This window comes from Prunus dulcis, chromosome 2, assembly GCF_902201215.1.
Source record: "Prunus dulcis chromosome 2, ALMONDv2, whole genome shotgun sequence".
NCBI lineage: Eukaryota > Viridiplantae > Streptophyta > Magnoliopsida > Rosales > Rosaceae > Prunus > Prunus dulcis.
Genome location: NC_047651.1, coordinates 23,577,109 through 23,591,660, shown reverse-complemented (window position 1 = coordinate 23,591,660; position 14,552 = coordinate 23,577,109). Strand labels below are relative to the sequence as shown.

Below are 14,552 nucleotides of genomic sequence, written 5' to 3'. Positions count from 1 at the left end.
TATATAATGATATCAATGCAAACTAACCCATGAACATATAGTTAAGAAAAAGAAATATCAATATTAAATATCCTACTTACAAGATTAAAAGAGAAAATCATAATGAAAAGATCCAAAATACAACTCTTGAGGAAATAAAATAAACTAAAGACCATTGGAGTTCACTTATTAAGCCCCAAAACAAAAAAAGATAAAATCTTTACAACGGAAAACTTGGGGAAACCCACATTGATGGTCGTCTAGCCTTCCTTAATAGGGCCTTAACATCTGTGGTGTAAGGTTGTAAAATACTATGATCTTCGAGGTTATACACACCCAAATCATACACTCCATCACGTCCAATGACACTGAAACGATCTCGATCATGGTTGAAATATATGCAATTCGGCTTGCATCCAAAAGACTTTGAAGCTAACACATATAATGAAGAGTTATCACCCACAAAAATTGCAGCATCACCTAAGTTGCTTTTCTCAATCCAATCACACTGATTGAAACTGAATCCGAATACTCTAAATTTCTTCGTCACGCGTCTGCCACCTTCTTCAGTATAGTACTTATGAACCAGTAATAATTCTTTCTTATTTGAATCCAGGAGATATCCCTTGACACTGATGTTATTTGGTCCAAAATGGGGTTTAACCAAACTTAGATTGGAGAAAGACAGAGTAGTAATATCAAATGAAAAAAGCCTACTCTTATTATTAATAAAATAGAGTTTATCTTCAACGAAAGCAACTTCACGAATTAAGCGCCAACGCTTGTCAATACTTTGATCAGCATACGTCCATTTTGTGTCCTTATTGAGTCTAATAAATGCTAATTGACAATAATCCTCGTATATGACCGCAACAATGCAATCGTTAGCATTTAATACTGGATCTGCTGAAATTGTAGCCTTGTAAACAAAGTAATCACACTGTTTACTAAATATTTCTCTCCTAATATTAGGAGGGTGCAGTGGAGGAAGATGAATGGTTGAATTTGCTCTCTCTCCACCTTTAACCATATAGAAGGGATTTATTAAGTTCACCCTAAAACTTTCATCCACAACTATTAACCATCCTTTTGAAGATCCACAATATCGCTTATTCGGCAATCTTAATTGAAAATTAACAAGCTTGTTGTGCGCCACATCGTATAAATTCCATATATCTCTCTTTTGGTCACAAATCATGAGCATTGGAGCTATCATCTTAGCATATTGGCTTAGTGTATCCTTTGCAACACAACGCCATGGCTTACAAACAGCGCTAAATTCTAATGGTGACTCCAATCTCTCTACAACTAAATACAGAAGCTCCTTAGGCAAATTTGCCCAATCTGTGAACAAGGAAGAAAAAACAAAAGTCAAATGAAGCCCTATTCTTCAATCTCCACCATGGTTTTGTCTTTTACTAACAAACATGTAAATTATGAATATAAAACTTAAATAATTGTTATGGATAACAAAACGGCACATCACAAAGCAGTCAAAGTACACAAACAAAACAGTTAAGAGAAAGAATTTAATCCTAAAAATTGATTTTGCATATATAGTTAAGAACCCTAAAAATATGAATACATAAATCCAATAGTTTCTCAGTGAGACAACATACCTGAATTCATAGATCCGAATCCGCAACAACACTTTTGGTTTTTCGTTTTATAAGTAAAAACCAGAAGAAATCCAAGTTGGATGCTCTTTTCGTTGGGCTTTGATTTGATTGCAAGAGAGCTCACACCACCCCCACCCCTATTTATACACAAATTTTTCTACTCCCAACAACAATACGATTTCCGATGATTGCGAGGATTCAGTTCTGCATCAGGATCAGGATGAGGAGAGGCAATATGACTTCGTTTTAGTTTCGATGTTTTCTAGGCTGTTTTCGTTTTGGATCTCATTATTTGGGGCCTCATATAATTCTTATAAACCCCTGGCTACTATGGCATTATAATGGCTGTGCCGATGTGCTCAGTTTACAACCTAAACCATGGATAATGCTTATTGTATGCACATGTCGAGTTGTTATAGGTTAAATTAAATGAGTCACTATAGAAAACTCCTATTCCTTTTATAATTCACGTATATTCAATTTAAATGTCTTTTAATAATCTATCATGTCTCGAAAACAATTTACTTTGAATTCTTAAAGGAAAAACATACAAAGGATTAGAAAAGTTGTTTTAAAGAAGAAGAAAAAAAAAAACCTAGATAAAAGATAATTATAAAAATGTTTTTCTTTACTTTTCCTTAATTTAACTTTTAATTAAAAAAATTCGTCAAAATTTGTCCTTCTTTGGTAAAATGTGTTATGGGGTTGGAACTAATATTTTTGATCGTGTCGTTTGCCTCTTTGCCAATTTTTTTATTTATAATTTTCTTGTGAAAATTTGCAGGCAGCTGGTTTTGCTTTGTGTTTGCGGTATGGCAAAGCAACTCTTAGCTCCTCTGCTGATTGCTCTTGGATGTGAAATATTTGTTATGGAAGCGAACTGATTGCTTAAAAAACAGGTGTTTGATTTTGCACCTTTGTGGCTGTGTTAGAAAATGCATCTACTGCCGACTTATTTCCAAAAATCACGCAAGGGAATAGTAATATTTTGAGTGTTGTGCTCCACATTTTGAATTCTTGTATGTATTCTGTTAGAGGAGGATGATGAAATTGTTGGTAGTTTGATGCCTTCAATTTTATGTGAGGCATCTGGCCCCATAAAGTTGTCTATGTATTAAAAATCGTGAAGAAATTAACCTGGTTGTTAATTTCTGTACCTATCTATCTTTTACTAAATATTTATAAATTTCTTTCGAGAAGCATTGTTTGTTTTTCTTTTCTGATGATATTATATGATGTGTTTTCAGCATAATATGTTATGCTCTACTCTAGTGCCACAACATTGATTCATGATATTGTTGTTTTCATTTGACCATCCAGAACTCGTTGAACATTTTCATCGTCCAGTACTTTTTGGTCTCCTTTGCATCAGCTGTTTTTTTTTTTGTTTTTTTTTTTTCCCCTTTCAAGGAGAGGAGACGGGAAGATGGAGACGGAGAGGGACTTGGGGATGAGGTTTGAGGAGAGGAGACGGCAGAGGACAAGTGAGGAAGCCATGGAAGTTGATCAAAAGGTTTAGCTTGAAGAGCAAGCAAGGAAATATGAGAGAAAGAGAGAGAGAGAGAGAGAGAGAGAGAGAGAGAGAGAGCTGATGCAAGGCTTTGTGTAAAGGAACGTTTCAATCACGATCAAATTTTGAGCAGCAAAGTAAAATGTGACCATTATTATTACGTATACATATTATGCTATTTAAAATAGGAATCTAGAAACAACGAAAACAAGGCATGCACACAATACAATCGTGAGCTCTCCTTGTAGAGGGGTAAATTTGGAATTAAAAAAGCGCATGTGAGCTCTTCACTCATACTGCCATACTGTTTCATTTCATAACAGATTTTTCACTCCCTTCTTCTCCTCCTCTGCTACCAGTTTTCTCCCACCTCCATTATCAAGAATCAAAAGGTGTTTCCTTTATGCTCTCTGTGATTTACTTTTTCTGGATGTAGAAGTTATGGTTTTGGAACTCTCATTTTTGTACGTATCTGATTTTGTTCTCTGTTATCAGTTCTCTCCCCTCTTCATCTATGGTTGAAGTGCTCTGTTTAGTTTCCTTCCTCTATTTGTTCATTTTGATTATCATTTTGTTGTAAAATGCCCCAGTCTTCCGTTTTTCAGCTTTTAAGGAACTCCTGCTCGAGCTCCTCGGCTAACTCTGGTTCTTTCGAAGACGACCTTGATTTGATAAGGTAAGACTTCCCCTTCCGGGGTGACCCCATTTGCCCGAGCCCTAATTGAGGAATGGCAATCTTGTTTCGGCCTGGCCTTGTCTCTTCTCTCCGATTATCATTTTGTTTCTCTCTCTTTTTTCTGCAACTTTCTGTCTAAGCTCTGTTTGATTTTATTTTTCTATATATTTCTTGATTATTCTTTTGATTTTGTTTTCTTGAGTGCTGTCTTCATATATAACTTCATCACTTAATAATGAGTGCTGTTTCTTAGTATCTATTAAAATTTGGCAAAATAGTTCAACTCCAAATTGGGGGCAAAAGCTCAAGAATCAAGATGGGGAAGATTAAAAGGACAAGAGCACTTCTTTTGTATAGCAGAAAACTAAAATGGTTGTCAGTTTTACATTAGATTAACATTGACTTGAATTAATACTTAATTATTGTGTCAGATTTTTGCTAATCAATACAATTACTATTTGAGTGAGTGTTCATTTGTTTTTCACAGAGAAAATGAGCCAAAAGAACAAGTGTGACATGTGTAAGGACTCGGCGAGACTCTTTTCGAAGATTACAGGATTGGCCAAACACTTCCGAATAGTTCATGGGAAGTTCCTATGCAATATCTGCTGCACGGGATATGAGAATTATAATGGGTTAAAATCCCATTATAATTCATACCATCATGTAAACTACAAATTCTGTGCTGCAGACAAGTGTCTCTCTCCGATTGTGGACAATCGCACCTACAAGAACCACAAGAAGTCGTGTGCCAAAAAGTGAGCAACTAAATTTTTGGTAACATGAATTTCTTATCATTTATATGAATTACAGTTTCTTGGTATTGCATTTTAACTTATATGTGGAAGATATTCTACACTTCAATTCAATTGGTATGTGAACAAGCACATTACTTGATAGTTAGCAGCCTACAAATCCTACTCGGTTGTTGTTAATATATATACAAGTCATAGAAGTAGAATACACTAAACCCTTTGCGTACAAGTTGAATATAATGTAGAAATTAGGAAGAGAAGGGAAAGAAGAGAATCGAAAGAGATTTCATTAAGATTATTTCCTCTGTTTATGTATGTAATAATTTGAGTACAGTATAGTTGTTATATACAGGTTGAGTAGAAATATAAGGAAAGGAATTCTAGTACACAGATTATGGAATGAATAACAAGTGTACTAGAGATTGATCAGCCATTCTCCTTTATTCCTATAGAAACATTCTGTCTTCTGGAAGGATGCTGAGTTATGATACAGGGGTCTTGATTTCAGCTTTCATTGTGTGAGCTTGATTGTCCTGGCTTTCAGTTAACAAATGACATTTGCATTAGTTTGTAAATTTTAAATGTGATGACTTGCTATAATCCTGTGTATTAGTCATTGTATAAGGAATGTAACTACCAACTAATCTTGTGTATTGTGTGCCAGTTGAATGTTCACAGGTGCAACCAATGTGGACAATCTACATGCAAATGAACCTGAGCTATTTTGTGCATAAGGAACCTGAGTGTTTTGTGTATAAGGACAGACACTGTTGTATTCAGTAATTAGGTGACATGGCATGAAGTTTATGCATTTCTTTTGTGGGGAGTTTGATGTCTCTCAAGCTTGGCTTAGAAACTTAAAGCAAGCCCTCACGAACACAATAGGGTTTTTCACTCTTGAATTTTGAAACTTGGAAATATATGCAACTCTATAAACTCTAGCAATGCAGTTTTCCTTCATCATACTTTTATTACAGTTGAATACCACCTCTCATTAGGATAGGATGTTTCACGTTTATGCCCATTCAATTGGTTGGACATATCCCTGCGTATGGATATATAAGGTTGTCCACTTGCATGTTGAGACTGACAAAGAAACCCAGAAATTGCTCAAATCAAAGAGCCAAGAAGTGGGAAGTTGCCTCTCGCCTTAGCAGGAAGGCCTTTCGATCTCTCTCTCTCTCTCTCTCTCTGGATTGGTACTGACTTTCACTTTCTGTCTTTGGCAAAAAGCAACTAGACTATCAGAGTTTCAGTCTCTTACCAGATTTCCAAACAACTTGGAATTACTGCACGAAAAAACTTCAATAAAATGATAGAAAGTAACAGTTTTCAAAAAGTGATCAGGGTGGTCAATAAATTACAGCAGACATTGTTCTTTTTGATAACTGTATTAGTTTAGGATTCTGTTAGTTTGTCCTGTGTTGCTCACGCGTAGTTGGCTATAAACAGCCGTAATTAGTTGAATAGTTAAGTTTTAGTAATGAGCTTAGTATCTGATATAAGCAAGAGCTCTCTGTAATTGTATTCACGATTGAAAAACTAAGGAAATTCTCTCTCAATTCTGATTCTTTCTCGATTCTTCTTCTTCCTTAGTTCTGAAATCTTCTTCTCTCTACTACTGTTAACACTTTTGGCCTGTAAATTATAGCATAGACATTACCGTTCGCATGAAACCAATACAATTAGGTGACACATGATTGCTAGATTAATAGCTATTGGTTTCAGTTTTATGTTGATGGCTGATTCAATTGATGAAGAGTGTGACTATCTGTTTAAGGCAGTTTTGATTGGGGACTCTGGAGTTGGGAAATCCAATTTGCCTACCAGATTTTCCAAAGACGAATTCCGCTTAGATTCCAAGCCCACCGTCCGAATCGAATTCGCTTACCGGACTATCAAAGTGGGCCATAAACGCATCAAGGCTCAAATTTGGGACACTGCAGGCTAACAAAGGTACTCATCATCTTCTTCTTCTTCTCGTAAAAGAGTAACATATGACATTCAAAAGTCTCGTAAAAAGCACTAAACTTCGTTCATATAAATCAGCTAAGTTTCTATGAATAATTAGGCTACATTTTACATTGTGCATTGGGAACGAGTTATCTTTGAGAAATTCACTATTATACCCAATATATAAAATGAACTTTAGAAACACACTCAAAGCTCATTTATAATATGACAAAGAGACTTTTAACTTCTTATAAATTACAAAACTGTCATTAGTTTCTTAAAACAAATCCAACCCCAAAATCTCATTAAAAATAAAAAAACAAAACAAAAATATCTCATTATCTTTCAACTCTTTTAAGCCTTGATATCATTATATCCTCCTTGTTTTAACTGTCAAGCCAATACCCCATTTTCACAAAGTCTTAAACGTCAAAATGGCTTAAATTCTAATGTCACAAGTGAAAGCAATAAATTCAAGATAAAAATTGGAAAATCAGTACGATATTAATAAATAAATAAAACTCCAGTTTTATTTGTTCTGTTTTTAATTGCTAGCTTAACAAAGGTCTCATGATGACTTTGTGTAATTGCGTTAACGGTTTAACAAATCAAATTGTTCTTTTAGAAAGAGGTTAAGCATACTTAAGGATGACTTAATGCTTGAATTACCACATAGTATAACGACATTCCACTCGTGATACTTAAGTTGTATATAATGATATCAATGCAAACTAACCCATAAACATATAGTTAAGAAAAAGAAATATCAATATTAAATATCCTACTTACAAGATTAAAAGAGAAAATCATAATGAAAAGATCCAAAATACAACTCTTGAGGAAATAAAATAAACTAAAGACCATTGGAGTTCACTTATTAAGCCCCAAAACAAAAAAAGATAAAATCTTTACAACGGAAAACTTGGGGAAACCCACATTGATGGTCGTCTAGCCTTCCTTAATAGGGCCTTAACATCTGTGGTGTAAGGTTGTAAAATACTATGATCTTCGAGGTTATACACACCCAAATCATACACTCCATCACGTCCAATGACACTGAAACGATCTCGATCATGGTTGAAATATATGCAATTCGGCTTGCATCCAAAAGACTTTGAAGCTAACACATATAATGAAGAGTTATCACCCACAAAAATTGCAGCATCACCTAAGTTGCTTTTCTCAATCCAATCACACTGATTGAAACTGAATCCGAATACTCTAAATTTCTTCGTCACGCGTCTGCCACCTTCTTTAGTATAGTACTTATGAACCAGTAATAATTCTTTCTTATTTGAATCCAGGAGATATCCCTTGACACTGATGTTATTTGGTCCAAAATGGGGTTTAACCAAACTTAGATTGGAGAAAGACAGAGTAGTAATATCAAATGAAAAAAGCCTACTCTTATTATTAATAAAATAGAGTTTATCTTCAACGAAAGCAACTTCACGAATTAAGCGCCAACGCTTGTCAATACTTTGATCAGCATACGTCCATTTTGTGTCCTTATTGAGTCTAATAAATGCTAATTGACAATAATCCTCGTATATGACCGCAACAATGCAATCGTTAGCATTTAATACTGGATCTGCTGAAATTGTAGCCTTGTAAACAAAGTAATCACACTGTTTACTAAATATTTCTCTCCTAATATTAGGAGGGTGCAGTGGAGGAAGATGAATGGTTGAATTTGCTCTCTCTCCACCTTTAACCATATAGAAGGGATTTATTAAGTTCACCCTAAAACTTTCATCCACAACTATTAACCATCCTTTTGAAGATCCACAATATCGCTTATTCGGCAATCTTAATTGAAAATTAACAAGCTTGTTGTGCGCCACATCGTATAAATTCCATATATCTCTCTTTTGGTCACAAATCATGAGCATTGGAGCTATCATCTTAGCATATTGGCTTAGTGTATCCTTTGCAACACAACGCCATGGCTTACAAACAGCGCTAAATTCTAATGGTGACTCCAATCTCTCTACAACTAAATACAGAAGCTCCTTAGGCAAATTTGCCCAATCTGTGAACAAGGAAGAAAAAACAAAAGTCAAATGAAGCCCTATTCTTCAATCTCCACCATGGTTTTGTCTTTTACTAACAAACATGTAAATTATGAATATAAAACTTAAATAATTGTTATGGATAACAAAACGGCACATCACAAAGCAGTCAAAGTACACAAACAAAACAGTTAAGAGAAAGAATTTAATCCTAAAAATTGATTTTGCATATATAGTTAAGAACCCTAAAAATATGAATACATAAATCCAATAGTTTCTCAGTGAGACAACATACCTGAATTCATAGATCCGAATCCGCAACAACACTTTTGGTTTTTCGTTTTATAAGTAAAAACCAGAAGAAATCCAAGTTGGATGCTCTTTTCGTTGGGCTTTGATTTGATTGTAAGAGAGCTCACACCACCCCCACCCCTATTTATACACAAATTTTTCTACTCCCAACAACAATACGATTTCCGATGATTGCGAGGATTCAGTTCTGCATCAGGATCAGGACGAGGGGGCTCATACGACTTCGTTTTAGTTTCGATGTTTTCTAGGCTGTTTTTGTTTTGGATCTCATTCTTTGGGGCCTCGTATGTTATTTTTTGGAACCAACTTTGGGGCTCATATAATTCTTATAAATACCCTGGGTACTGTGTCATTATAATGGATGATCCGCTAGGCCCACCACTCTCAACTGGGTCAAGACATAGATTTGAGCAATATGTGGGTTACAACTTACATATTTAGGATTGGTACATGATTGTCGTTTTTTTTTTTTTCCTAAAATAACTTAAAACCATTTTTAAGTGATTTTTTCGAAAAGCCCGTGGGAGACTCTCAATCCATTGATGAATACTTTCGCCATGTCAAGTCTCTTGTCGACGCCCTTGCTGTCATCAACGAACCCCTGCCTGCCAAAGATCTTATCCTTGCTGTTCTACGGGGTTTAGGTCCTTATTACCAGATGTTGGTCACTGCTCTCCTTAATTCTCTTCCTCTCCTTGTATTTCCTGATCTTCGTGCTCGTTTGTTAACTTTTGAAGCTCAAACTTCTCATTCCTCCACTGGTCAAACCATAGCCCTCATGGTGACCCAATCTCCCACCAATGGCAGAGGCTACTCCTCCTCCAACCCATCTCGTGTTGGCGGTCCGTCCAACTCTAGCCATGGTGGTTGCGGTGGCTATCGAGGATGTGGGAGTGGCGGCTGGCGCAACAACGTCTCTTGGGCGTGGCGGCTGACAAAAATAACTCATATGTCCTTAAATGCCACAAATACGAAATTACTGGGTCAAAATTGACAAAATTAAAACTACATGTTACCAAACTACTGGGACGGTAGTACTTTTGTCCTTATTTAAACTTTAAGACGGTGCCACGTGTAACGGTACACGTGCTAGTCTCGTTCCGATTTTCTTCTTCGTTCATCTTCTTCAGCTCCTCGAGGATTCGATCAGTAGACATCGCATGAAGTAACTTCCGAGCTTGAAATTGGCAGTTGGCATTTTGGAGCCGAGACTTGAAACCGATTCGACCAGTCCGATCCGGACCCGATTCAGTGAACCGGCCAAGCATGATGCTGGATCTGGGTCCGTTCTCAGACCCGAACTTCGACCCGAAGAAGTGGGTGAACTCGGCGTGTCAAAGTCGGCACCCACAGGACTCAGTCGACAAGCACCTGGTGGATCTCGAGATGAAGCTCCAGATGGTGTCGGAGGAGATCGCAGCTTCGCTCGAGGAGCAGAGCGCCTCCTCCCTCCTCCGCGTCCCACGTGCCACACGTGACGTCGTTCGCCTCAGGGACGACGCCGTCACACTCCGCTCGGCCGTCTCCTCCATCCTCGACAAGCTCAAGAAGGTAGGCACCAACCACTTTTGTGTTCAATTCTGTTTGGTTGCTGAAAAACGTGGGAAAATTGGACGGCGGTTTGGAAATTGAATGATCAATCATGTGCATTGTGCAGGCAGAGGGATCCTCAGCCGAGTCTATAGCGGCGCTTGCGAAAGTTGATATAGTGAAGCAGAGGATGGAAGCTGCATATAAGACATTGCAGGATGCTGCTGGGTTAACTCAACTGAGTGCAACCGTGGAGGACGTGTTTGCAAGTGGTGATCTTCCTCTCGCTGCTGAACATTTAGCCAGCATGAGGCATTGTTTATCTGCTGTTGGGGAGGTAATGCTTATTATGTTTTGAAAGATTTGGTTTTTATAGTTAATTCAATACCACCTTGGTTTGCAAATTTGATAGATTTGGTGGAATTGAAAGATATCAATAATAAAACCCGTGATTTTAGGTTGCTGAATTTGCTAACATAAGGAAGCAACTTGAGGTCTTAGAGGATAAGCTTGATTCAATGGTGCAACCACGTCTAACAGATGCAATATCCAATCGCAAGGTCACAATTCACAACTTTTTCTGAATCAATTGCTTGCTTTCTATTATTTCCCAACAAATATTCTTTTTCATCTAGACTCTTGATGAACTTGATAATTGGTACATGTATTTGCAGATTGACATTGCTCAAGATTTGCGCGGAATTCTCATTCGAATTGGGAGATTCAAGTCCATGGAATTACATTATACAAAAGTTCACCTAAAGCCCATAAAGCAGCTCTGGGAAGATTTTGACTCAAAACAACCACCGCCTAATAAGCTTGCTACTGAGAAATCTCAAGTTGAAAGGCTATCCACTACTAGTGAATCTCAATCAACTGCTCCCGCAATTCTATTCTCCAGCTGGCTTCCGAATTTCTATGATGAGCTGCTACTTTATCTTGAACAAGAATGGAAGTGGTACTCTTCTCACTATTTGATTCCCAGACTTTTAGATTCGGAGAGTCTTTTGTTCAGGGTTAAAAACAGTAACTTCATATTTCCCAAGTTGATGAATTCGATGATGATACTTCATCTGATATATGTTCCAATTAAAGTTTTGATACTTCATCCGATCATTATAATAAAAATGGTTTTGTTATCCTGTTTGTTGTGGAAGTGCTTACATAATAAAAAATTATTAATGTGTTATGATGAGAAATTGAATTCATATATAATTCTCAGTGCAAACTGTCACATGATTGGTGACAAGGAACATTTTCTAGGCTTCTGCATATTCATGTTCCCTATTGTGATCTTTACAGTATGTTAATAAAAGTTTGACATTTGCATCCTTGTAAAGCACAAAAAGGAAAATTCAGGATGGATTTATGATGATGTTATAGAATTTTATTTTTCAGTCATGGAATACAAAAGTTAGCTTTAACTGCTGTGTACAGGTGTATGGTTGCCTTTCCTGAGGATTATAAATCTCTTGTTCCAAAGCTGCTAGTTGAGACAATGGCAGCTGTCGGGGCCAGTTTTGTTTCTCGTATCAACCTTGCGACCGGAGATGTTATTCCTGAAACAAAATCATTAGCAAAAGGTTTGCATTTGACTTTATTTTTTGTTAGTATTAGATGTGTTGTTTTACATGATATGATCACAGACTTATTCTGCTTGATCATTCCATTTGTTTGTTGTGTATGAGAATGGGTAACTTGGAATTTCATTTCCATGTTGTTCCGTTACCAACTTTTCTTCACTCAAAACTTGTTCTGATCTCTCTCTCTCTCTCTCTCTCTCTCTCTCTCTCTCTGTGGATTAATTCTTGATTATCATATCTCACATTCCTTACTTTATATCGGCAGGTATATTAGATATTCTCTCTGGTGATATGCCAAAGGGTATCAAGATCCAGACAAAGCATCTGGAGGCTTTGATTGAATTACACAACATGACCCAGACCTTTGCAAGGAATATTCAGCACTTGTTTTCAGAATCTGATCTCCGAGTTTTAATGGATACGCTAAAGGCAGTGTATCTTCCATATGAATCATTTAAACAGAGGTAAGAAAGATCCAAATTTGAAGTGGTCATTCAGGCCCGGCATCCCATTTTTGTTTAGAGTTGCCTTGGGAGCAAGAGAAGCTGGATTTCTTTTCTTACTTGCATTTGTTTTAATTTGGATCAGCATTTGATTTCTGTCTTTCCAAAATACTGGATATGCTGTTGTATTTTAAATTGTGGGTTTTTCTTATTAGTTGATCAATGATGAAACATATATTTTAGGTATGGACAGATGGAGCAAGCTATACTTTCTGCTGAGATTGCTGGGGTGGATCTAAGGGGCGCTGTTACTCGTGGTGTGGGAGCTCAGGGAATTGAACTTAGTGAAACAGTTCGCAGAATGGAGGAATCCATTCCCCAAGTAATTGTACTTCTTGAAGCAGCCGTTGAGAGATGCATCAGCTTGACTGGAGGTTCTGAGGCAGATGAGCTAATTCTTGCAATTGATGATATAATGTTACAGTATATTTCTACCTTGCATGAAACCCTGAAATCATTAAGAGTTGTCTGTGGAGTGGATCATGGTAGTGATGGCCTTGGTTCAAAGAAGGAGGTGGGATTGGATAAGAAGGATGGCCAAAGTGCACGTAGAGTTGATTCGATTTCAAATGAGGAGGAGTGGTCCATTGTGCAAGGTGCTCTGCAAATCCTCACAGTTGCAGATTGTCTAACTAGCAGATCCTCTGTATTTGAAGCTTCGCTGAGAGCTACTCTTGCTAGATTAAGCACAACTCTCTCTGTTTCAGTTTTTGGTTCAAGTGTGGACCAAAACCTGTCACATGTTCCTAGTGATGACAGAAATGGGGAACCATCTTTGGGTGGAAGGGCTGCCTTGGATGTGGCAGCTGTGCGGCTCATTGATGTTCCTGAGAAGGCTCGAAAACTCTTTAACCTTTTAAATCAGGTGTGATTAGATTTAACGTTTCAGTCTTCTTGTTCTCTCCCTCGCCATTTAATTTAAGAAAATGGAGCATTGTTTCTTTGGGTCTGTAATAATATTGACATTTCCTTTCGTTGCAGTCTAAAGATCCCCGGTTTCATGCACTTCCACTTGCGTCTCAGAGAGTTGCCGCATTTGCTGACACAGTTAATGAACTTGTATATGATGTTCTCATCTCTAAAGTACGACAACGCCTCAGCGATGTTTCTCGGTTGCCAATATGGTCCTCAGTTGAAGAACAAAGTGCTTACCATCTCCCAACCTTCAGTGCTTACCCTCAGGCCTATGTAACTAGCATTGGTGAATATCTTCTTACTTTACCACAGCAGTTGGAGCCTCTTGCGGAGGGTATCTCCAACAGTGATGCTAACAATGATGAAGCCCAGTTTTTTGCAACAGAATGGATGTTCAAGGTACCAACCTCCGTCTACAATATTTTGTAGTAAGTCCAAACAATAGATAGAATTTGTTGGAGTTTCGGGCATCCCATTTGTGAAATGATCTGGTAGTCAATAAGGTTTTCATTCTTTTGGAGATCCCCTGTTATGGTTAAAAGAAGTGCTCGAGAAGTTCATAGATGTTTGGAAATTTTAATCCTAGTGGCTTCCTTTTATCAAAATTTTAATCCCATGCTCTAGTTTATAATAATGCTGTCTCTCTGTATGAAGGTCGCAGAAGGTGCCACTGCTCTTTACATGGAGCAACTGCGAGGGATTCAGTACATCACGGATCGAGGATCGCAACAGCTATCTGTTGACATTGAGTATCTAAGTAATGTTCTTTCTGCCTTGTCAATGCCAATTCCTCCGGTCCTTGCCACATTTCACACCTGCCTTTCAACCCCAAGAGACCAGCTCAAAGATCTTCTCAAGTCAGATTCAGGAAATCAGCTTGATCTTCCAACTGCAAACCTTGTATGTAAGATGCGGCGTTTGAATCTAGAATAGTCATCTTTGTCTGGGAAATTTTTTAGATTTCTTTCATGTTGTACCTATTATACTCGTCCTTCGCAAAAACTATGCGCCATGGTGAAAAAAAAAAAAAGTGGATACTTTCACGTGCCATGGAAATTTTACCTTATCTAGTAGAAATCATTTGAATTTATGTTGTCTGCATCAGAAGTGATAATTAAAGCATCCATCATTCCGGGTTTCCAACATTTTGCAATATATATGTATATATTTTGTAGTTTGCGTTCCATTAAAGAGCCTGTTTTCAC

General features: G+C 37.3%; 3 protein-coding genes across 3 annotated transcripts; 1 reads left to right on the top strand and 2 right to left on the bottom strand.

Annotated features, from left to right (window-relative positions):
* Window positions 1–61: 61 nt before the first annotated feature.
* Window positions 62–1,898, bottom strand: LOC117619410 (probable F-box protein At1g44080). Its single transcript, XM_034349361.1, has 2 exons — window positions 1,599–1,898; window positions 62–1,323 (listed from the first exon to the last, which is right to left on the bottom strand). The coding sequence occupies exons 1-2, from the start codon at window positions 1,606–1,608 to the stop codon at window positions 200–202; spliced, it is 1,134 nt and encodes a 377-aa protein (XP_034205252.1). The 5' UTR covers window positions 1,609–1,898; the 3' UTR covers window positions 62–199.
* Window positions 1,899–7,262: 5,364 nt separating this feature from the next.
* Window positions 7,263–9,095, bottom strand: LOC117619411 (probable F-box protein At1g44080). The gene is made up of 2 exons (XM_034349362.1): window positions 8,800–9,095; window positions 7,263–8,524 (listed from the first exon to the last, which is right to left on the bottom strand). Exons 1-2 carry the CDS (start codon window positions 8,807–8,809, stop codon window positions 7,401–7,403), a joined length of 1,134 nt encoding a protein of 377 aa, XP_034205253.1. The 5' UTR covers window positions 8,810–9,095; the 3' UTR covers window positions 7,263–7,400.
* Window positions 9,096–9,857: 762 nt separating this feature from the next.
* LOC117619409 (conserved oligomeric Golgi complex subunit 7) lies at window positions 9,858–14,521 on the top strand. Its single transcript, XM_034349360.1, has 9 exons — window positions 9,858–10,367; window positions 10,474–10,683; window positions 10,805–10,906; window positions 11,021–11,304; window positions 11,784–11,929; window positions 12,195–12,393; window positions 12,616–13,297; window positions 13,414–13,746; window positions 14,002–14,521. The coding sequence occupies exons 1-9, from the start codon at window positions 10,083–10,085 to the stop codon at window positions 14,278–14,280; spliced, it is 2,520 nt and encodes an 839-aa protein (XP_034205251.1). The 5' UTR covers window positions 9,858–10,082; the 3' UTR covers window positions 14,281–14,521.
* Window positions 14,522–14,552: the final 31 nt, after the last annotated feature.